The 24,633-nt window shown below is 49.0% G+C and overlaps 1 protein-coding gene across 4 annotated transcripts in view; it reads left to right on the forward strand.

The window, feature by feature from the left end:
* Window positions 1-24,633, forward strand: part of helz (helicase with zinc finger) — a 38,394-nt gene that overhangs the window by 10,807 nt on the left and 2,954 nt on the right. Inside the window, exons 9-29 of one of the 4 annotated variants that reach the window (XM_042085112.1) lie at window positions 351-458; window positions 749-1,055; window positions 1,975-2,242; window positions 4,111-4,447; window positions 5,815-5,945; window positions 6,940-7,119; window positions 8,120-8,221; window positions 8,549-8,724; window positions 9,577-9,695; window positions 10,125-10,270; window positions 12,766-12,913; window positions 14,464-14,647; window positions 15,046-15,274; window positions 17,236-17,446; window positions 18,723-18,774; window positions 19,766-19,983; window positions 20,283-20,490; window positions 21,365-21,447; window positions 21,583-22,243; window positions 22,858-23,086; window positions 23,709-24,336. In XM_042085112.1, coding sequence (XP_041941046.1) covers window positions 351-458; window positions 749-1,055; window positions 1,975-2,242; window positions 4,111-4,447; window positions 5,815-5,945; window positions 6,940-7,119; window positions 8,120-8,221; window positions 8,549-8,724; window positions 9,577-9,695; window positions 10,125-10,270; window positions 12,766-12,913; window positions 14,464-14,647; window positions 15,046-15,274; window positions 17,236-17,446; window positions 18,723-18,774; window positions 19,766-19,983; window positions 20,283-20,490; window positions 21,365-21,447; window positions 21,583-22,243; window positions 22,858-23,086; window positions 23,709-24,336 — 4,725 coding nt within the window. The remainder of the gene's footprint in view (window positions 1-350; window positions 459-748; window positions 1,056-1,974; window positions 2,243-4,110; window positions 4,448-5,814; window positions 5,946-6,939; window positions 7,120-8,119; window positions 8,222-8,548; window positions 8,725-9,576; window positions 9,696-10,124; window positions 10,271-12,765; window positions 12,914-14,463; window positions 14,648-15,045; window positions 15,275-17,235; window positions 17,447-18,722; window positions 18,775-19,765; window positions 19,984-20,282; window positions 20,491-21,364; window positions 21,448-21,582; window positions 22,244-22,857; window positions 23,087-23,708; window positions 24,337-24,633) is intronic. The other 3 variants (XM_042085113.1, XM_042085115.1, XM_042085116.1) reach the window with 3 other exon arrangements.

The following is a 24,633-nucleotide window of genomic DNA, read 5'->3' on the forward strand; positions in this document are numbered from 1 at the left end:
TTGTTTTCTTTACGAGGCTCAGTGTCCAAAGTTATGTGGTAATGCGGCTTAGCACCTTAGTGGTAGTTTTTAGCCTTGTGATGCATCACTTAAATCATTTTTAAAAGTTAGGCTAGTCTTGCTAAGCTACATAAAAATGCCTCGCTTCCCAAAAAGTAAGTCCTCATCCTTCAGGCCTTTTTTTCGGTAAGCCCCTCGATTTCCAGTACTGCTGGCCAGTGGGGTATCTGTTATTGAAAGGATTGCAAACATCTGTTGCAGTAATGTCACTTGACCAAATTTCATTTTGTGACCATCAATTTTTATTTGATTCAAAGTAATGGCTGTTTTTCCTGGCTTCCCTCCCTTAGTTGAGTGACAGTTTAGAGGGTGTCAGCGTGGAGCACAGCTCTGACCTGTCAGTGACCGTCACCTCCAAAAAGTCATCTCACTCATGGACCTTCTCTCTTCTCTGCAAGGTAGGACTCCTGACACACCACAGAGCATTTCAATATATCTGAATACATCTGAAACATTTTTAAATGTTAGGGAGTGGTAAGTTTCCCAGATTGGTGTGCGATAATCAATGAATGCTGCAGAACATTGATAGAAGGCCCAAATCATATTATCATGATTAGGCCAGATGTTACATTGAACATGCGTGACACCTGGCCTCAATATGTTATAGTGAACAGAAATGTCATGAAGCAGACATCAACATGTGATACTAAATCTATATTGACACACATTCTCCCCACCACCTCCCCAGCCTGCCCGCACTTTACACCACGTGGCGCTGCTGTATGATGCCAACCGGCCACACTTCTCCATAACGGCGGTGTCGGCCGGCGACACCTCCTCCCTAGTGCCCCAGGAAGTGTGCCTGGGCGGGTGCCAGGAGTGGAGCGGGGATACCAGCCTGGTGCCGCCCAACGGCATGGACCACTGCCTCTACACGGTGACCGTGGCCTTCAGCACAGAGATCTTCGGGACCTTCCGGCAGACGGTGGTGTTTGATTTCGGCTCTGAGCCTGTGCTCACACAGAGGGTGTTGGTGGATGCAGCCTCTATAGAAGGTAAACAAGCGGAGTCAGTGTGGTAGTAGTGAAGTACCCCTCAAATTGAGTATAGGGCCAAGACACAGGGATGGATGAACCAAGAACAACGATATCTGCACATTTCATTTTATGGTTCTATATTAATATGCAAGCCTTTCAGGCCTTCAGCAGACTGAATATCTCAAAAGCGTTACATTTGGGAGCAGAAGATTAAGTGTGTAAATCTGTCATTTATCATTTTTCAGATAACATGGTATCTAAGATTTTCTTCTAAATGACATACAAAGAGATGTGATCCCCATCACTTAGTCCTGGGGCATATCCTGCAAAGCAAGATTAGTGGCATGTTGTTTAAAGCCAGAGGTATGTTCAGATTTGGCTAACCGAGGTGGACGTAGCTAATGAAACAGTTTTCTTTGAACTTTGAAATGTTAAAATGTTTGCAAACATTTCAAATTCTTTATTTGAAAGTGTAAAATGGTTCGGCAACCAGACAATGGAGCAGCAACAAAGCAATCGCCACAAAAGCTTGCTTCTGTTTGCCGAATTTCAATGTATCTCTGACTTTAGGCTCAACATACAACTAGTCCTCTGCTTATTATTTTTACTATTAATTGTGTAGTTCTTTAATCAATAAAATGGCAGAAAATGGTGGGAAGAAAGTGTTTCTCAAAGCCCAATAATCCCCACATTCTCAAATGTGAGTTTAGTCCAGACACCAAAGATATTTAGTATACTCTCGTATAGGAGTAAATAAAGCAGAAAATATGTCAATTACGGAGGTCAATTCACAGGATTTTGAGGTAAATCGCACAAACCGAAAAATGGTTAGCAAAATAGATGGCGATTAATGTAAACGTCGACAACTGATCGATTAATTGTTGCTGCCCTTGATTGCATTATATCTGACCATGAGTTCTGTTTATTCCCCCCACAGATCTGGAGCATTTGATGCAGGCGCGGCAGCAGCTGCTGATGACTGCCAAGCGCTGGGACTCGTCCTGCAAGACCATCGTGGAGTTCGGGCCGGGTGAGACAGGCGAGCTGGAGCGCAGCCTGTTGGCCCGCTACCAGATCCCGCTGTCCGCCGACCAGCTCTTCACGCAGTCTGTGCTGGACAAGAGCCTGACCAAGGAGAATTATATGGCCCGCCTGCACGACCTGCTCTACATCGAGGAGATCGCCCAGTACAAGGAAGTCAGCAAGTGGGTGTTCCACCTCTCCTCTGAGGCATCTCCCAGGGGATTGTGTTTACTTTAAGACTCTAGACTAAGTTTAAGTTTAAGACTTAAGTTTAATTAATACACTTATTTATTTTCAATGTTTTTTCTGACCCTACTGACACTCATTGGGAGTGCAGCCTTATATGGTGGGATTGATAAGGAGCTGCTGTCATTCTCTTACCACTAGATGTCTCCAATGTCCTCTTGTACAAGTCTTTGCTGAGGGGTGTGTGTGTGTGTGTGTGTGTGTGTGTGTGTGTGTGTGTTAGGGGTGTAACGGTTCATGTATTCGTATCGAACCGAAACGGTATGGGCGTCATGGTTCAGTGCATGAATTTACACGGAGAATACACGGTATAATTTAAAACATAAAACTTGTGTGCGGATTAATTAATGTAATGCGCAAATACTGTTAAATACGTGAGTTCTTTAACGACACCTAACGCTAATCTGTAGCCTCGCCTTAGCTCTGAAGCTCTGATTGGCGCCTATGTTATTTTTTTGTCAGGTCGTCGGTCGAGTCAGTCAGTCAGAGATAGCAGCACTAAGTGAGTGGTGGCGACCCACAAGAGTTAGAGGATCCGTTGGTCTCTTTAAGATGACTAAGATGAACTTCAGTTACAGTAGTACAGGCAAGAGAGCGGTGGATAAGATGAAACTGTGTGTCGGCGATGTTCAGCAGTTGTTGGGTATGTGAGTGGAAATATATCGAACATGCTACACATATTCGAAGCCATCACCCAGATGATGTAGGCTTACCAATCGCTGAAACGAGAAAAAAAAAACTTCCCCTGCGCTTCACCAGCCTTTGAATACACATACAAATGGGGCCAAAACCTATGGCTTAAATTAAATGATTTCGTAATGACAGAAAGCTATGTAAATCGCGTGGTAATTACCTTTATGTTAGGGTAACTTGTAACTTCTCACATGAGGAGCTGGTAGTGTTAAGTGCATAGACAGTAAAAGAAAGTGTCAACGCTAACCAGGCTAATAAACAAACTATGCGAGTAAACGTCGAAGGGCAAAGTCACGTGACTTCTAGTTGTACTCTGTTTATGAATGAAAGGAGCAACTTCGTTTTTTTAAACGAAGGCAAAATAGTGTGATATTTTCACAGTTAGTAGATTATTACTGTACACACTGAAAAATATTGAGGCAAATTGTAGACCCTTCCATATACAACTAAACACGGATGTTGAAGGTCTTGCTTAAGTGGATTTTTAAAAATCATTATTCTATGTAATTTGCACTTTCAGAAATAAGAGATGCTGTAGGCCTATTTTCAGTTTTCTAGCTGATTGTCTTATTTTGTTTACAAGTTACAAATGAAGTCTGGGTACTTATTGTACTGTTTAGCCTACATCTTACACACTTCAGGCTGTTGCAGACAGCTCAGGGGAGAGACTGTATAACACTAGGTGGTACAGCCTGAGACATGCACAATAAAAAAAAATAGCTTTCTGCATTTTTGTTTTGCTTTCCCCTCCATTGTACCGAACTCGTACCGAACCGTGATGTACGAACTGAGGTATGAACCGAACCGTGACTTCTGTGTACCGTTACACCCCTAGTGTGTGTGTGTGTTCGTTCAGAGGGGAAAAAAAACTGTTGTGGTAGTGTTCTGTAGCCACAGCTTGAGTGTGATTGTGACTGCTTGAGATTGTGGGGAAAAACTAAAATTGAAATACTCGCCCTTGTTTTTAGCTATTTACATGCTATCAGTTAGACAGGTAGGGTAGGGGTGCTCTATTGTCTACTGGGAGATGTGTGTCCAAACGTCCCCATCTGAAGAATGCTGGACGTGTAGTTGCTCTTGTTTTTAACCCTGTGACTGCCCTCTCCCTCAGATTTAACATTAAGGTGAACCTGCAGCTTGTCAACAGCTTCATGCTGACCGGCATCTCAGGAGGAGCCAAGTACGCCCAGGGCGGGCAGCTGTTCGGACGCTTCAAGCTGACCGAGACTCTGTCCGAGGACACGTTGGCCGGCCGGCTGGTCATGACCAAGGTCAACTCTGTGCTGCTGCAGCCACTGGACCGCGAGCGCAGTGGCCATGCAGCAGGTGGCACCAAAGAGCGTGTGTACGAGGCGCTGATTGAGGAGAAGACCAAGGATTACATCTTCTTGCGTGTTTGCAAGGACTGCTGTGGGGAGCTGAACCTGCTGCCTGATCGAGAGTTACAGGTATACACACACACACAAACACACACAATCTATGTTCCTGTCTCAGTATTACACTCCAGCATATGCAATCACATTATTAGCACATTATCATTATCACAGTATTAACATGTAATTCATATGTTTGGGCATGTGTTCATGCCCAACACCAAATGTGCACACTGACACCCTCACTCACACACATGCTTGCACTAGTACATATGACAGAGTGAACATGCATTATGCCTGTCACCTAAACAGTAGCTCTTGTGCCAGTCCATGTGGTTTTATGCCCCTCTGTTATTACCTCACTCGTCCAAAACTCAGGTGTGTGTTGAGCACCTCAGGGCCTTAACTCATCCAGCCTACTCCTCAGGGAAAGGATGCTGTCCATCAGCTGCCTCTGACCACGCCTGCTACTGGATGGCCAGGTTAGAGAGCGCGAGAGACAGATCAGGAGACAGAGAGAGACAGATAGACACACAGGAGAGATAGATAGAAATGCGGAGAGATAGAGAGAGAGAGAGATGTTGTGTTAGTCATGCGAGAATGGGGGAGGCCGCTGAAAATTCATTAAGTGTGTCACCGTTGATCATCTCCTGGCAACCTCACGTAAGAGCTGCCCACACAGAATGAATTAGGCACTGGCTAGTTCTGAGCCTGGCAAAGCTGGAGCCGGCGGCTGAGGAAGCCAGCTGGTGCTTCTCTGATTTACATGCTAGACTTTTTTGCAGAAAAACATTAGTGTTCCAGGAGTGTGTTAGCTGGGGTTCATATACCCATCTTCAAAAACTGAGCTTGCTGAAGGACCACATAAGTAGCTGTGCCACAATACACACACACACGCACACACACACACACACACAGAAAAGTGGACCAAGGAGGCCTGTCCTAAATTTGTGTAGACAGCAGGCCGCCCTGACAGGACACCGAGAAGAGAGAGATTCGTGGTTAATGCCACTGAGAGCATCTCCCAGAATTCCTGCTCTATATGTCTGCTGTGGCGGTCAAGGACGCCAAACAAAGCGCTCTCTCTGCAGACTTTTCTTGAGTCTCGCCTGAATGTCAGCTTCAGGTGGGCGACTCGTCCTTCTCTGGGTGCAGCCTGACTGAAATGCAATCAAACAGAGGTCAGAAACTTTCTCTGATACACATGCTGACCGGCTTCTTTCACACTGACTTATTGAAGAATTTCTCTCTGTTCTAACGCTAACTTTGTCAGCCAGGCAGTTTTAGCAAAAGCACTCAGTTTGGACTCCTGTCATAGTAAAGCGGGTAGCAGCAGGCACTGGACGTTTCTCCTGCTGATGCTCAGGGCTTGACCTGCAGGGGACACAGCTGCTAGTGCTGCTGATGTGGCCTCATCACCATGTTGCCCTCCCTCCTGACAGGTGGAGCTGCAGTTTCAGCTGAACCGGCTGCCCCTGTGTGAGATGCACTACGCCCTGGACCGCATCAAGGACACCGGCCTGCTCTTCCCTGACGTCAGCCTCACGCCCACCATCCCCTGGAGCCCCAACAGGTGAGCCTGACCCCCCAAGCACACGCACACACACGCACACACGCACACATGCACACACACGCACACGCACACGCACACGCACACACAGTCACACTCTTACATATAACAGAGTTCATGCCTGTCCGGTAGGTAGAAAGACAGGTATGCTGAGGTAGGAGGAATGTCTCTTGAGTTCTCTCATGAGACAGAGGTGGTAACATTGCTCAGAAACACTATGTTTGCCCTTGTAGTAATGGATGCGTTCAGCTACACAAAAGCAGTTGTTTGTGGCTGTACTCAACTTCTTAGAAGCAATTTTTTGGCAGATGTTAGTGATCATTTTTTTTTGTGTGTGTGTGTTTTCCTGGTTGTTGTTTCGATGACTCATGTACAAAGGGGGAGGAGTGACGTTAAACACCACTTGACGTGCACACACACAAAGTCTCAGAACAATACCCGTTCCCCCATCAGAGAGCTGTGATTTCGGTGTTGGTGGGGGACGCCTTACCCAGATGTGACGTTAGCACCGTCTCCAAACTGCCTGAATCACAAAGCCAGTCATGGGCACAACAAAGGCATGGGCTGGGCTGGGCTTGGTATGATGAAGTGTAGCTGCAGTCAGAAGTGGCCCAGATATGCTGTCTAGTGTCTACATACAAATAGGAACAAAAGCAGACCCCTCCATCACACACACTGGAAGACTTATTGATTATTAAGACAAACGTTTTAAAATATTAGTTACTCCCCCACATGCAGAAATGCACTGATGAAGTCATTGTGGCAGAATGAATGTACTGCAGTGTCCAGAACTACACAGGGCTATCAACAGAAAACTTGTTTTAAACCATGTCTACCCTAATAAAAAATATCCATGTTGTAGTGAGCAGGATGTATACTGTGCTAGTTTTAAAGTGCAATTGCTGTCATTTCATCAGATAGCAGTGATTTATATTTAGCAACATCTGGTTCAAACGCCACCTATGTAAAACCTTGTCTCTCTCCTAATTGGTTGCAGGCAGTGGGACGAACAGCTGGACCCGCGTCTGAACGCCAAGCAAAAGGAGGCCATCCTGGCCATCACCACACCCCTGTCCATCTGCTTGCCCCCCGTGCTCATCATTGGCCCCTACGGTACGGGCAAGACCTTCACCCTCGCCCAAGCGGTCAAGCACATCCTCAAGCAGCCCAACACCAGGCAAGTCTTAACATCCTCATACACCCCCACAGTCTTCCTCTCCAAAGTCCTGTCCAGATATACGCCGATTAGCTTGTTGCCCATCGGTCGTTGCCTCCAAAGTTGACATTTGTCTTTGTCGCGCAAAGTTTTGCACCGCCGATGGTTGTTTGACCTGTAATGGCTGCGAGTTTCTGAATCCCATAAACATTCCCTTATCTCTTGCGGCCACATCGCTGCTAGTGTCTTCCTGTCGGAATGCAGCGAAACTCTCCCAGCCTAGGCTGAGTCTGGCTGCAAAAAGACTCTCAAACAGACCAGTCAAGCTCACGGCTGCCCCAGCAGCCTTTCAGACGGCTCCACGCTAGCAGAGTCCAGCCTCTCCTTCGATGAGGGCAGCGGGAGTCGGCAGTGACCACAGAAGCCGGTAATCCCCCCCCCCCCCCCCCCCAACAGTCTCAAAAGAGGCCTCCGAACAGCACAAGTGGGCAAGACGGAGCCGAGAAAAGGCTTGCGTGACATTTGAGTCAGAAAGGGAAACGTTGCCATGGCGAGAGCAGGTAGAAAGGGTCACGTCTCCATGGTGATGAAGTGAAATGGTGCCACCCTGTGCTTACATTAGCCTGCTCCGTCACCTTGTGCAGCTCACCACCCAGTTAGCCCAGTGTCATTAGTGTCCTGCGCAACCCCCATGCCAGGTCAGTGTCCATCCCACGAGTGCAGCACTCAGTCCGCCCCGAGTGAGCCTAGAGATGGATCGGCAGGTCTTTGTACCTCGCCGTCAGAAGCTGTTGAGATCCACATGCCTTAATTCTCCAGTGCTGCCAGCGATTTGCTGCTGTATGTGGAGGTGTTAGGCATTCCCACACTGATCATGTACTCTACACTTAGCCTTTTTATTGTAATGTTGAAGTTACCTTTGTGCTTGCTTTTTCAGTTAAGTTCTGTGTGTGTGTGTGTGTGTGTGTGTGTAGTAAATGAAGATTGCGCTAATGCTGGTGTTTTGCCTTCTCTTTATCAGGGTCCTCATCTGCACCCATTCCAACAGTGCCGCAGATCTCTACATCAAGGACTACCTGCACCCTTATGTAGACACCGGCAATGCCCATGCTCGCCCCCTCAGGTAGGTACCGGCCCCTACTGGCCTCTCTCTCTCCAGCCACACACACACACACACACACACACACACCTGTCTCTCTCATCAGTGGTCTGTCTCTCTCTCATACTCATCACCCTCATGTGACAGGCTATGGGCTCTGTGTGTCACCAGATGACCAGATTTGTCTCTGTAATTGGATAATGTGTCTGTCTAAGTGACTGGGTGATTTTACACACACACACACACACACACATACGGACATACACTCACTCTTTCTCTCTCTCTCCCTCCCTCTTCCCCTTCCTGTGTTAAGATGATGCATCTAATGTCTAATACTGTGTGTATGTGTAGAATTTACTTTCGTAACCGGTGGGTGAAGACGGTGCACCCTGTGGTGCAGCAGTACTGCCTGATCGGCGCCAACTACTGCTTCCAGATGCCCCAGCGGGAGGACGTGGAGCGCCACCGGGTTGTGGTGGTGACGCTCAGCACCTCGCAGTACCTCTGCCAGCTGGACCTAGAGCCAGGTAATACACACACACACACACACACACACACATTCTGAAGCATTAACATCTCACCTACAACTAAAAATTATCATTATCAATTTTCAGTCACTGTTATTGACTGATCATTTCAGTCAATCCTCATTGCACACTGATGCTCCGAATCCCTGTGAATATCTGCTTTCATTTAATGTTCATACACGCACACGCACTGACACACACACTCACACTCACACTCAAACATACATATCACACACCCTTGCCCACATCCTCAAGATGAACCCTGACGGACATACACAGCTGTGCGTGTGAGCCGATGGCAGCGGGCACCAGGCAACACGCATCCTCAGCATCACACAGACAGCGCTAGGGCAGTGGAGAGCATCTCGACACATACACACACACACACACACACACACACACACACACCCACCCACCCACCCAGAGAGCCCCAGACCAAGCCTGTTAGCCAGTTTATTAACAGCGCTTGATGCAGCCGCTCACAACATCATCTGTTGCTAAGAGACACGGCTCGGCTGTCTGACGGACTCAGCATCATGAGCTCCCCGCGTCTGGGAGGAGTTGTCACGGAGACAGACAGCAGAGATTCAGATAAACATCGCCATAGCAGCACGCACCAGCATCCCTGAACCTGACTGTAAAACCAACATACTAATTAGTAGCATAGATAAGTAATATGTGTGTGTGTCTGTGTGTGTGTGGCTATAACTATGTCTATACACACATACATGTAGAATATTTCAAAGTGGTTAATATCAGCAGGAGACCCATGCACGGCGGAGGCCCATGTGGCCTGTATCCCACGCAATCCTGCTCTGTGCTGAATGTTGGCCTTTCTCTCCCCATCCGAAGGTCTCTTCACCCACATCCTGCTGGACGAGGCTGCCCAAGCCATGGAGAGTGAGACCATCATGCCTCTGGCCCTGGCCACCAAGAGCACCCGCATCGTACTGGCAGGAGACCACATGCAGGTAACCCACAACCCCAATATCTCTCTCTCTCTCTCTCACGAGGCTGCTTTATACAGCTCCAACCGACTCCAGCCAAATTCATAGTCCTTTAGCCTGCCGAGAAAATAAAACACCACTAACTCGATAAACTTCATTGCTTGCTATTCATCTGTTTCAAGAGTTTTATTTTTTCATGTATGAGGGAGATTGCACTGTAAACCATTAATATCTCAATGAACAGAACCGTTTCAGTGCTTTAGAAGATCCACCTTCCTCCAAGCATAAAGTACAGTGGTGATGACTCCCACTATATAAGAATGTAGTGTTTCTATTGCACCTTTAGTATCTGTAAACGCCTATTACTCATAGAAATGAAGCATGTCTGCCATTGAAGCTGATGTGTATGTCCTCTGTGTGTGTGTGTGTGTTTGTGTGTGTGTGCGCGTACAGCTCAGCCCATTTGTGTACAGTGAGTTTGCCCGGGAGCGTAACCTGCACGTGTCTCTGCTGGACCGTCTGTATGAGCACTACCCGCCGGAGGATCCGTGCCGCATCCTGCTGTGTGAGAACTACCGCTCCCACGAGGCCATCATCAAGTAGGTGGAGCCGCCTCACCCTACACCCGCGCCCCAGGGACGTGTCATCACACACTCATACCAACATACCAACACTTCTTACTGTCTTATCTATACGCCTACATTTCCCACAGGATAAATAACATCTCTATCTATCTATCTCTATCTATCTATCTATCTATCTATCTATCTATCTATCTATCTATCTAATCCATTAATCTATCAATCTATCTGTCTGTCTGTCTATCTATCTATCACCATTCTTTCAAACTTTCTTTAGACACACACACAGTCTCATTTTCTCCAAGGTATGTGCACACTTTCTGAGTGCCAGTGGCACTGTGGTCATAAACTGGAACGTAGGCTTTCACACATGTTGTCACACTCACGCCTGAGTAGATCATGTAACGGACACTGTGGCTATCTGACGCACATTAACAGCCCCCGTCTCCCCATGGAGTAGAGCCCCCCCCCCCCCCCCCCCCCCCCCCGTGTTATCTTCCTGGCTGACGCCAACGGAGACCACCGCAGGATGTACTGTAGAAGTCAAACCCATGGAAAACAGCAATGTTTTGACCTTGACGTCCGAGCATCCTACGCGTCCAGAGCCTAATGAGGATATGCTGCCGGACGGGGGAGGATTTCCATAGCATCTGTTGCGGAGGAGTAGCTGACCATAATTCTGCATACATTGTCCAGCTGTTTCACAGGCCACCAGTATGTGGCAGTATGTGACGCTTAAAGGTTACAGACGTTTCCAGAGTCAAATGAGCAACACCTGCATTCTGCCTGGAGGCTTAAAGTCTGCAGCCAGGCAGTAATGGCCAATCTCAGGCAACAGCTGATGGTAAGGCAAGGCGAAGAATCGGAGGCCAACTGAACCAGTGCCACTGACTAGGGATGGGCATTCGATTAAATTTTCTTAGTCGATCGTCGGGAGAATTGACGATCGACTATCGATTAATCATTCATATTTTTATATTAAAATTCATTAGTTATTTCACTTTTATAAATTAAAAATGCACTGGAAATACAAAAATACATCATGTTTTTCCTCAATGACATCTTTATTACAAGAAGAACAACTTGTGGCAGTTAAACTGGACATTGGTTAGGCTAAACTTGAAGATCTAGCCTATGCGCTGCGGTGCTCTAAAGGCAGCGAAACCTACAGCCGCGAGCCGACGTTCTTAAACAGAGTCCTCGTCGCGAAATCAAAATTCCACTGGAGCTCCAAGCGGATTTGTACACGCAGCCTTACAACACTGTTTACTGCTCTTCGAGTGATCGTACAATGTACACTTATGGGGTGGGTGCTTGCACTTCTTTAGGAATCTGCCGTCTTAAGACTGAGAGCAGGATGCACCGCCAGAGACATTAACCAGAGTCGGATGCACTTTGTTTAAGTGGTAGCCTAGGTTACATCATTTGAGTCGTGGCCATGTTGTAGGTTACTTATACACGGCATCGCAGTGAACTAAGTGATTTATTTTTTAAAATCAATATGGTCGCACGCCACACTTCGCGTGACCTTTTAATGATTAGGCCTACTTTTGAAATCAAAACGGAAACTCTCAGGTAACTGACTATGCCGTCAAATATTGCCCCCGCGTGGTAAAATGTTTAATTGCTGCCATACAGTGAAATTAATTTCATTGCTTCAAGACTCATACTACGCAACGCAACCTGCATTAGTTTAATCGATAACAAATTAACGTGATCGACGAAATTCTTAATAATCAATTATCGATCGTCGATTAATCATGCCCATCCCTACCACTGACACCACACTTTTAGCAGCATCAGGGTTTTGGTACATCACTAGCCGGGGTGAACCCAGATAAACGTGTTGGCAAATGTGTCTGGAAAGGATCCCCATTGGCGCTTGTTGCCGAGCTTCCCGTTTTATTACTTCCATGGAAGTAACCGGCAGTGAACTCAAACTTAAAAATAAACTCTTCCCAAATCATTTCAGAAGTGCAGCAAACTCAACCTTCTTGTAAATGAAGGTTTTTTAAATACATGGCCTCATCTGTTTAGCCTATCAGCACAGCCATTGGTTGTGTTGAATGCAAGTGACTGTGATTAGATCCTGGGCTTTGGTGTTGGCGAATTCAAATTTGCCAACAGGTTCATCTGAGTTCACCCAGGCGAATATTTTCTACAGGTTTCTATTGAATTGCTTTGTATACCATTAGCGCAAAACATGCACATATGCAGTCCAGCTGTGCTTCAGTTTACCACACTCACACTGTTGCCAATAGTCCGGTACCAGCCAACAAGTCAAAAATCAGTGCATCCCTAGTTTGAATATTTGATAACCATATTAAAAGCATATGTCCTTATGGAAGCATGTGTCAGTTTGGTAATGACTAAATTCCAGGTGTTGTCTTTGTGGCTATAATATAAGATGCTATAATGTATGATTTCTTTAAGTTGCTTTGGATAAAAGTGTCTGCTGAATAACTATACATGAAGAGGTTGAAGTTGATTGGTTCACATTTGTGTCTCCTTAGCTACACGTCGGACCTGTTCTATGAGGGCAAGCTGATGGCCAGTGGGAAGCAGCCGCCTCATAAGGACTTCTACCCTCTGACCTTCTTCACCGCCAGAGGCGAGGACGTGCAGGAGAAGAACAGCACGGCCTACTACAACAACGCTGAGGTGAGACCGACCTGCTGACCGCTTCCCCCCTCGCACACTCGTTCTGCCTCTCGCCTCGTAAATGATGTCACACGGTCCACAGTCTCCCTCATGACACCTACATGGATCACTTTTCACTCGCTTCCACAACAAGGAACAAGGTGCAAAACTGTGTATTCACACCCTGCTGCTTTGTGATTGGTTTTTGCGGGGGCGTTGGGTTCACCTCGCGATAGCAAATGGATGTCACTGAGGACCTGCTATTTTGCTGACGTTTCACTCATCTGCGCATCAGAAGCCAGTGTAGCGCCTCTTAGCCTCACAAATCACATGACACAGCCTCCAACATAATGTCCTCAGGTAGTCACAGATGGTGGTGAGTCACTTAGACTGACCACCATCAACACACTTCAAGATCACAAACAGAGTTAACCTTTAGCATCTTTGTGAGAAGGCTAATCCAAACAGTAATATATATTTAAGCACAAATCCTTGGTAAGTGTTGAACCAAATGGATGAATGGAGCCTGGTCTAGAAAATGACCCTGAACTTCCATCAGGGGTGAGTCAAAGTTTCCGAAACTCCACTCCAGGTGGAGAAGGCTGTTATGCCAGTCCAGGTGGTTTTACTCCACTCCAGGTGGAGAAGGCTTTTATGCCAGTGAAAGACCAGGGGTTGGTGGTGCAGCCCAGTGTGCTGTCAAGCTCAGATGTTGAAGAGAGGCATTTCTGAGAGCAGGTGCGGAGCTGGATTATGCACCGGTTCTATGCGCTACAAGAACCGGAGAGAAGAGAGGAGAGGAGGAAGAAGAGGAGGGCAATGATGGTCATGTTTGTGACCACAGAAGCTACAAGAGCAGCACTTCAGACTTTGAGAGGCTCGGTCTGCGAAGTTGAGAAATGACTCACACAGACAAGACTGGATCAGCTGCCGAGGGGGGGGGGGGGGGGGGGGGGGCACTTGATTGAGGAAGCTAACGTCCAGTCACATGACACCCTCAACCCTCATGAACACACACATACTTGACTTGGAGTGGGTCTGAACTAGATGTAGCGGTATGAGTCACAAGCATTTGCTTAGACGGACACACACACACCAACACACACAGGTGAAATGGGTTAAAATGGCTGTTGTCCTGCCTAGGCTACATGTAGGGCTCTCAGTGGGAGAGCTGGCATTCATCAGCCCCTATTGTTTGAGGGAGTAATGCACTCTGCACATTAGCCTTTTTGGGAGTGTGTCGGCGCTGGTTAAAATGGCTCTGACTGAGCGGTCTTGAGAAGCTGTGTCAGCCACTCCACTGGGATGACGCACCACACTCCTTTTGTCTTTGAGATGTTCACAAAAAGACACAGATGTGCCACTTACTCAAGTAGATGCGCACAGATACTCTGTCACCGTGGCCTCTTACACTGATCAACAGGCATCATTACAGTACCATCTGTGAACAGGATGCAGTAAATTCAGCATAACTCACATGTTTCTATGTGACTGTGTGTGCTTCCATGTGACATATTTGTGAGTTGGATTGTCCTGTTCTGTGCGTTTCTGACCGTGTGCCTCGTCTCCAGGTGTTTGAGATTGTGGAGCGCGTGGAGGAGATGCGGCGGAAGTGGCCGGTGGCCTGGGGCAAGCTGGACGAGGGCAGCATCGGCGTGGTGTCGCCCTACGCTGACCAGGTGTTCCGCATCCGCGCCGAGCTGCGCAAGAAGCGGATGCACGACGTCAGCGTGGAGAGGGTGCTGAACGTGCAGGGTGAGACACGGACACACACACACACACATTCCGTTTGATAGAGGAATCCTAAATGCTCACGCTACATATGCTCAACGCGTGTCCCACAGAGGTCACTCAGGCTCAGATATGAACACACACATACATTTATTCTGAGGGTGTATTTTCTTGACTCTTACATAAATGTATTCTATTATATATGTAGGTCATATAGCAATGGAGACGTAGTCACACATACACACAAACACGTCTACAGTGTGCAGTTATTTCAACAATTCTCCAGTGAGGCAGTGAACGGCCCTTTTTAGCCCTCTTAAGATGCCTTAGTTCATAGCCAGTCTGAGTAGGAGCGTTTGGGTGTGCCTTTGTCTGGACTACCTGCTGACCTTTGCCGTTTGACCCTGCCCTTCCCGCTACAGGCAAGCAGTTTCGGGTGCTGTTCCTGAGCACGGTGCGCACGCGCCACACCTGCAAGCACAAGCAGACGGCCATCAAGCGCAAGGAGCAGCTGGTGGAAGACTCCACCGAGGACCTGGACTACGGCTTCCTGTCCAACTACAAGCTGCTCAACACAGCCATCACCCGAGCCCAGTCCCTTGTGGCCGTGGTGGGAGACCCCATTGCTCTCTGCTCGGTGGGGCGCTGCAGGTAAGACTACCCAATACACACACACACACACACACACACACACACACACACACACACACACACACACACACACACACACACACACACAAACCACAGAATGCATGCTTTTGCTGTACCAGAATGTACTATAGTTTGAAGTAGATTAATTAGTGTGGACTTAGTATCTAGCCAAGTATTTGGAAATGTTTGATTTCTCTTCACAAAATGGAGGGGTAGATTAATAGTGCTTGAATGTGTTGCATAAACGTTGTTCAGAATCTACAAAGCTCTATGCTCTGTGCTCTGAAAAAAAAGTCTTGATTTAACCAGCTCAAAGTGAGGATCTGCAAGTAAAGTGTTGTACCGATTGGAATTGAGCATTGCACCCACTCAAAAAAATAATCCAAAACCCAAACTCCAAATTGTTCTTATTCCCACGAGTCTATTTTCTCTCTTATCTCTTTGTATTGGTCATCACCTGTGCCGAGGTCAGTGTGTCTCTTCCTTTTCTCAGTGTGGTGGACTTGTGCTGTTGCTTCACACTGTGGTATCGAGCGGCAGTTCCTCCCGCAGCTGTGAAGCTGGCATTTCCACAGCACACGAAGCCGCGGCGGAGTGTGTCTGCAGGCTGTTTTGAGTGTGTGTGTTATTGCACTGGATTGGAAATGTCACGCCGAATCTGCCCGCTAAAGATGATGAAGCAAACTACTACCAGAACACGCTCATGAGCGCACACACACACACACACACACACACACACACACACACACACAGAGTGAGTTAGACTGCCATAAACAGGTGGAGTGCGGGGGAGCGGTTTTGCCGGGCACTTGTGGCCTGTCTTGTTTGTGCTGATGCCAGCGTTGCTCCCACTCCGGGAGCTAGCGCTTGTCGCTAGTGGGAAGGTGAGAGACCCTCACCGATCCGCCGCAAAAAGCAACAGGCTCCCTTCATGTCACTCTCTCTCAGGCTCCATATCTCTCTCCCTCTATTTCTTACTCACTCTCTCTCTCGTTCGCTCTCTCTCTTCATCCCTCTCTCGCTCGTTCGCTCGCTCTCCTTTTCACAGCTGCAGCTCGTTGCTGTCTCCATGGAGACTACCTCACGTTCAGCCAATCGCAGAGGCCCAGACCGCAGGAAATGTCAATCGCATTGCCCTGGCAATTAAGTCAATCCGCGTGTTTGGAGGAGCAGCGCTCACTTGTTTTTACCATTCTTTTATTTTCTTTTTTTCTGCCTTTTTTCCCCCTCCATCTGATTACTTGTCATTTATACATTAACTTCACTTGTTGAGTGGGCGCAAGACCCGACCTCTCTGTTCTGGCAAGACGAGGAGCTTTCGCAGTTTCTCTTTTGCCAGCGTTATTTTAATCGTGCTCTGTGCGTACCCTGTATCTGATTGCACAGACTGGTGTGTTTTGAGAGAGAGATGGAGGGAGAAAAGTGAGAGAGAGAAAGAGAGCGGGATGGGGAGTGGTGGTGGGAGGCTTGTCTCTCTTAACCCCTCAAGCACCACTGTCGGTCAGTTGCTAAGCAGCCTCCCTCGGATGATATGTGCAGACGGCACTCAGGGCACCTCCTCCAGGGTTAGGGCTGAGCTACACCAGGCGCGTAACTGAAGCGTTCCGTTCGCGTTGCGTCTGCTGCAACAATTAGCTTCCATTATAATCAATGGAAGTAGCTACACCAGACGTGACAGTAGGGCGTAGGTTCGAAAAAAATAGACCATTCTTCTAAAATGGATATTACGCATCGCGAACGGAACGCTTCAGTTACGCACCTGGTGTAGCTCATACCTTAACTTCGCTAAAACGCCTCCGTTTGGTCTAATTCAATATACCCATCAACCCTTTCCATAGGGATGTGTAGGGAACTGGCCAAACCCTCATCTTAAACAATTATGCATACATCACTGTGTTTTCATGTGCTCAATTGCGTGTGTGTGTGTGTGTGTGTGTGTGTGTGTGTTCCAACCTTTACAGGAAGTTCTGGGAGACGTTCATCTCCATCTGCCATGACAACAGCAGTCTGCACGGCATCACCTTCGAGCAGATCAAGGCCCAGCTGGAGGCCCTGGAGCTGAAGAAGACGTACGTGCTCAACCCGCTGGCCCCCGAGTTCATCCCCCGCGCCCTGCGGCCCCTGCCCCCGCCGCAGCAGGCCTCCAGCAAACACCAGCACTCGCCACCCAAGGTGATGCTCAGACGGACACCTCGCGCATGAGTCATGATGTCCGGATTTCTTGAAAGTTAAAGAATGAAAGGAAATGGGCCTGTATCTGCAACAAATAGGGCATCACAATGGCAGCGAATGTTTCATTCTAGATACATTTGTATATATCAGTATTTGCATTGGCAATAGGCTAGAAAATTGTTGAAATCCAATGTTGCACATCCCTAATTTCAGGCCAACGCTGCATACCTGAGGTGAAGTCTCGAACTCTAGCACTGCCACCTTAGCATAACCTGACCCTAGCCAGATGAATGTCGTTCCGCTTAGCTCCGCCTAGCTTCACTCACATCCATCTGGGACCTCTTCCATTGACAGTGATTTCTCCAACCAACTTTATGGTTTAGCCAATCAGGACGCAGGGCGGGAGTTTCATAGATGTGACATAGCGTAGAAGCGACTGTGAGTGTTATTAGCGTCACGGGTTGGCTTCGATGTGAGTGGTTGAAGTACCATGATAAGTGGCTTATTCAATCATATGCAAGCATTTTTTGATTAGGCCCAGCCATCTGAAGCAACACTTCAATGGATCGGTTCCAGATGGATGAGTGGAGCTAGGCGGAGCGAAATTCATCTGGCTATTGCCAGGTTAACCCTAGCATGCCCAAGTTCTCATTGGAATGGTCACTTTAGCAAATAGTACCACATTTTGTCTGATTGACTGAGGCGGTGCAGGCATCTCATAGCTCCAGGCCCCCGTCCCCAAAAAAGTAGCCCAACTCCAGTGGACACACCCAAGCAAAAACGGTCAACACCACCACCATCACCCAGGAGCCGTACAGAAAGAGAGTTTGACCAACTGAAAGCATGGGCGCCATGTTGGATACCAACAGCGTAACCCTATAGGGCGAATATGCTATGTTGAAATAAATGGCTTATTTATCACCATTCACAGGCATATAAATGTTATCAACTTTTTGTCAATATGTAAAAGGCCCTTACAGAAATATTGGTCTCATTCGATTCCCTAGTTGCCGAACTCTCTCTCTGTATGGCTCTGCACCACCCCAGCCAAACCCAAACTGGGTGGAGGATCAGGCGCTCGGGAACGTTCTGTGTCACATTCAATCCCTCCATCCCAATCTACCCGCTCCCCCAGTAACGCGACCTGTAGGGGCGCTGTCATTTTGCCTTAGCACTGCTGCCATGTTGTGACAGAAGTAGGGTGCCTGTCTGCTGCTGCCCCTGTGACCTCATGACCGCTGTATCTCTGACCCATTTCCTGTCTGCTCTTCTGCAGGCCAAGGGGACGATGGCAAACCACTCGGAGCACTTCCCACCGGAGGGATTCGGTAAGGAACTAACCATGGCAGGAACTAGCCATGGATGACACATCTCTCTCTCTCTCTCTCTCTCTCTCTCTCTCTCTCTCTCTCTCTCTCTCTCTCTCTCTCTCTCTCTCTTTAACATTTAATATCAACTGACACCTATAAAGGGAATATTTAGGCTGCACAGTGTAGATGGTTTAAGTTGAAATTTTGCCAGTTCAGTCAGATATTTCTTTGTGGAGTCACCCATTACTGATGCGACAGAAAACCTCTAATCTCGTCCTCTAGTCCTGAAGTAGTCAGGTGAGTGGGACTACTTCAAAGGCACAGGTTTCCTTCAAAGGCACCGGAGAGCATTTCCTCAGTAATGGCGTATCCACGCGTAATGGTCAATAGAGCGACGCTTCAGCGTCAACAGCAACATTTTTGGGTGTGATCTTATTAGAACGCTTCCAAACCTGTGCTGTCACCCGGAATCAAGGTCATCTGTTTGCATTGCAGCCATGGAGAGATCGCTAAGGCAGAAGGAAGGAGAGCAGAGAGAGAGAGAGAGAGAGAGATAGATAAAGAGAGGTGTGAAGTGGTGGTTAAGTGCGGGCCTCCTGTGCCTTTGAGAGTTGGAGAGGTTGAGCGTAAACAGAACAGCACATGATGAAACTACTACTCGTCCAAATGACTCTCATTAGCACCGTTAGTGCAAGTGTGTGTGTGTGTGTAAGACTGGTTGAAGTGCTCCCTAAAGCATCTGGTGGAGTGTTTGTGAAGGACTGGGAAGAGGAGCCTCTCCTCTGGTTGTTTATGTTGGTCCCAGGGCCTCTCTTGGCCTCCCACCGGCTAACATGCTCTGACCTGTTTTTCACTCAATATTTCTCTCTGTATTCTTCTCTGGAACCCTCTATTCATCCCTCACCGACCCCCCCCTTTCTCTGTCTTTATGTCTGCCCCCGTTCCTCTCTTTCATTTCCTCTCTTTCCCTTCTCCCTCCCTCCCTCCCTCTCTCCCTCGCCCTCTATAGTTCAGCCCAGTGCTGCTGTTCTCATGGGGAACCCCATCCAGGCGTTCACCCCCCCAGTGGCCGGTGGGGGTGCGGCAGGCTCGGCAGGGAAGTCCCCCAGCCCGGTCCAGAGAGTGGACCCCCACACGGGGGCCTCCATCCTCTACGTGCCTGCAGTGTACGGGGCCAACATGGTCATGCCCATGCCTTTACCCGTAAGTACAGCCAACCATGGAGAGGTCAGTAGATCAATTAATCACTTTATTTGTGGTGGGTGCAATTAGGTATACGGCAGTGGGATATTTAACACAAAAACACATAGACACAGATGTCAGGTTAACATAGTAAACTGTAATATTAGCAACAAGTCTCAGTTACTAGATCTTCATACAGCTTTCTGAATTTGACTTATCTACACTGTGAGACTAGATAGTAGTGTCTGTGGAGCAAGACTCCAGACAGATCAGCTTTCCTAGAATATTTTCTTTTGTGGAGACTGTCTTGATTTTAAAGCCTCCTCTTCTTCCCTGGCTCCCAGCTCCCCTGGCCGGGCTACCAGAGCCGCTTCCCCATGGACCCCCGGCTGATCAACCACCAGGCGGCCATGGCCGCCTACAACCTGAACCTGCGCCAGCCCACCAGCCGGGCCTCCCCGGGCCTCTACGGACTCAGCCACCCCTCACCCCTCGGACTCACCGCCCAGTCCAGCACCGACAAGGAGCTGCTGCAGGACGCCGGAACTGCAGGTACACTCACACCTGAGCTCTGGTCATTTCTATACGTTCTTAATACTAAAGGAAGAATGTAGCAGCAACACTTTCACCGTACAAATTAGTGCATTTTGTCCTGAAGACCTGTGTCTGGTGCTACCTTCTTACCGTTGGTTATGGACCCTTTTGCAGTTTGTAAACAGTGATTACGTAGGTGTGGATGCACGCACATTTTGGCAACGGAGTCATGTCAAATGTTCGATAAAACGTCAGTCCACTGTTGGTACAGTAGCGATTCTGACAGCCGAACACGCAACAACTGGACATTTTCATGCTAGATACACTTCTAAATCAGCATTCAAAACTCTGTAGTTTCCTCTTCTTCGTGTGAATGAATGGGGTGGCACATCACTTTCCTGAAAAATGCATGCGCATACTTATACGTAGGCAGTAAAACGGTCTATTGGATGTTTGAAATATATGGCAAAGCACTACAAAGAAAGACTGGGAAGGCGCATTCTTTCGAAGAGCTAATCCCATCACTCTTATCAGTCAAGACAGGCACACTGGTACACACAATACCAGTTCCCACTGTAGCTCTTGCTGTCACTGGGCTCTGTCTGTTCCTATGGTGACAGTTTCCGTGGGAACATAATCTAAAAAAAATTAATTAATTAAAATACTACCGGTAATCACTAGTATGTACTCTAGCCTCAGTCACATGTAGCATGTAGCGTTGACACTTAGACTAACACCATCTCCTATAGTAACACCTTTCACATCACATATAAATATAGCAACACGCCCTCGGGTATTATTACACTCTGTTCGACAGGAGCCCTTATCCCGGCTAGATTCCGGTTGTTGTTTAAAAGGCGATTAACAGTTTGCATGTGTATCCACTTTCCAGGTAAAATGGACATGAATGGGAAGGTGGAGCATGGGCGCCTCCTGACCCCAGAGAGGAAAGCTCCTGAACAGAAGGACAAACAGGTGGGCACTCTCCCACACCCCTCCATTATACCATACATCTCCCCACATCCCTCCCCACACCCCTCCCCACATCCCTCCATCCCTGTGCCTGTGTGTGACCAGTGCTCTGTCGGTAACCGTTGTATCCTCTTACAGGGCGAGTCTGACCAAGGGCCCAACAGAAGCCCTGAAGCCGTGGGCCCCCTGGGCTTCCCCGGCGGCCGCCTCCTCCGCAAGGAGCCCCCCTCCGGCCCGGCCACCGGCCCCCAGAGGCCCATGGGCTTCCCCCACCTGGCCTCCCAGCACCACCTGCCCCCGCACCACCACCACCACCACCACCCCGCCTTCCCCCCTCCTCACGCGGCTGCAGCCGCCGGCGCCAGCCAGCAGTTCCAGCAGCAGCAGCAGCAGCAGCCTCCACCCCAGCAGCAGCAACAGCAGCCACCCTACGGTCTCCCGCGCCACCAGGGCCAGATGAGGATGCCACCCCACCAGGGCCCCCCCTTCCCCCCGCCCAACGCCGGCGCGCCCCCCAACGCCGCCTCCTTCTTCCTCCCGCGGGCGCTGCAGTCGCCGGGCCTGGAGGGGGACGCGTCCGAGCAGTCCGCCGTGCCCGAGGAGCTCAAGGGGGCGCTGAGAGCCATGCAGCCGTCAGCAGCGGCCGCCGGGGCACAACCACAGCCCCAGCAGCTGGCCGCGGTCCAGCACGCACACGCCCAACACACACACCAGCAGCACGCACACACACACCATCAGAATATGCACGTCAACAGCTACGGGGAGGACAGTCTGGACTCAGGACTGGTCGAGGGACTGGGTAAGCCTCGTATGTTTTTTCAAATATCTTCTCCACAACGTCTTTTCATGGCCTGACTGATCAGAATATCAAAATCTAATTTTCTACTTCAACATGTTATGTATAATATTATGAACTAATCAAAAATATCTAAGGCAATACAGCTGGGATTTTAATCAGGATGCTCAACCAATGTATTCTGTATCCCAAACATCTGGTTTTGCTCATTAGCATTTCTCGTTAACTTGTTAGGGCGGCAGTGTGATTGGGGTTAGTGCTTGAAAGGGACTCTGGGGTTGTTTTGCTCTTGTAATCTGGGCTTTCACACATGTGATTACTCTCAAGCACACAGCGTCTCGCACGGCATCTCCCTAGAGCTCTGCAGCCCTTGTTCTGGTTTTAGCCAGGCTGTTGCTAGCGAAAGATGTCACTAGCGAAAGATGTCACTATCTCCCTCTGTCTCTCTCTCTCTGTCTCTCTCTCTCTCTCTCTCTCTCTCTCTCTCCCTCCCTCCCTCTCTCTCTCTCTCTCTCTATATCTATCTCTCTCTCTCTCTCTCTCTGAGGCTTTTTGTGCATAGCTCTTCACCAACCTTGTCTCTGACCCTCTCTCTCTCTCTCTCTGTGTCTCCCCAGACTCCCAGGGCTCGTCCAGTCTGGAGCTGATGTCCCAGCAGGCTCGTCTGGGCCAGTGGGGTGAGCCGGGCCCTTTCCTGCCCCCAGGCGTGGCGGCGGCTGCCTTCCCCCTGCAGCCCCTCTCCCACCTGGGCCAGCCCGGCATGCGGCTCCCACACCCGCTCATCCGCACCGGCTGGGGCCTGCCGCCCCCGTCAGAGGAGGACGGACCCAGAGGGCCACTCACCAGGTGAGCACAGACATGGTCACCCCTGCAGTAGGATGCCCCATTCACTGAGGCTATATGGATGGGAAAAGCACAGAAAATCAAACCTCTTTTGACGTTTCCGATTCCGATTGACACAGTGTGAGGCCATATTTATTTGTCAATTCATCAAAAAAATACAAAAAACAGTACAGACGCCGTGTGCAAAGGCCAGGCGTGCAGGAACATGGTCACTTCCTCCAGGAATGGACCTGACAGGACTAACCATAGGCAAAGTCTTGGGCAGGGCAAAATCAAATGAAAGGAAAAAAAACAGCTCTATTTGAACAGAATGAGTCATTCTAGAAAGATTGAGGTGGTTTGGAGTGGAGTGCATCTGAATAAAAAAATAGCTGGAAAGCTTGCTTGTTTTTGTGTCCGAGCTTGGTTTCTGTGTTCCACTGGTGGTGGTAATTGGGTATAATTGGTTATGTACCGAAGACATTTTAAGCTATAAATACATTCATAATTCCATTGCATCCATTCCATTCAGTGGTGTGGAGTAACCTGCTGACGCCAGTGTGCACTAGATTCTTCAGTGTGGTATGGGTGTTTCCCTGCGTGTGTGTGTGTGTCTGACTACTTCTCCTCTGTGCCGCTGTCACAGCAGGTACCCTGGGCTGCTGCGTGAGATGTCCGCACAGGAGCACTACGAGCAGCAGCAGCAGCAGCACCACCAACAACAACAACAACATCATCACCAACAACAACAACAACAACAGCACCACCAACAACAACAGCACCACCAACAACACCACCACCAACAACAACAGCATCAACAACAGCAGCATCAACAGCAGCAGCGTGACCCCTCCGACATGCCCCCGCCTCAGTCGCGCCTGCTGCAGTACCGGCAGCAGCAGCAGCAGGTGCGGGGCGACATCCCCCCGCCCTCCCCCTCCTCCGCCGGTCCCTTCCACGGCTACCCGGAGCCTCCGGGCCGCGCCGCGGACCTGCAGCAGGCCTACGCCGGCCCCCACCAGGCCTTCCCCCTGCCCCCGGACCACCCGGGCCACCCGGCGGCCGCGCTGCCGCTGAAGTACCTGCTGCCGGAGGCGGCGTGGGGCCACCCGGGCCTGGCCCAGGGCCACATGTTGGGCCCCCAGCACGGCCTGCCCCCACTGGGCCTCCAGGGCCTGCAGGGTCCTCGGCCCGAACACAGCCCCCTGCTGCTGCAGCAGCAACAGCAGCAACAGCAACAGGCCACACACACTGCCCTGCAGAGCTTAGAAGAGGTACAAACACGCACACACACACACACACATATATGTGTTAACTGTGTCTAGAGTAGAGGCAGTAAAGAACAAACTGATGTGCTAATCATATTTATTTATCAGAGTGTGATAAAAACAAATAAGTTGTATATTTTACTAGTATATTTTACTGCATTTGTTTTCTCTTTCTTTGTGCAGCAGGGGTCACAACAAACATTTCGCCCACATGGTGCTCTGATACTGAGGAAGGCCATGTGGTCAAAACGTTTGTTGCGACCCCTCCTGCGCAAAGAAAACGAAAATAAACTTTGGAGTGTG

Source organism: Alosa sapidissima, chromosome 3 (genome assembly GCF_018492685.1).
Source record: "Alosa sapidissima isolate fAloSap1 chromosome 3, fAloSap1.pri, whole genome shotgun sequence".
Taxonomy (NCBI): Eukaryota; Metazoa; Chordata; class Actinopteri; order Clupeiformes; family Clupeidae; genus Alosa; species Alosa sapidissima.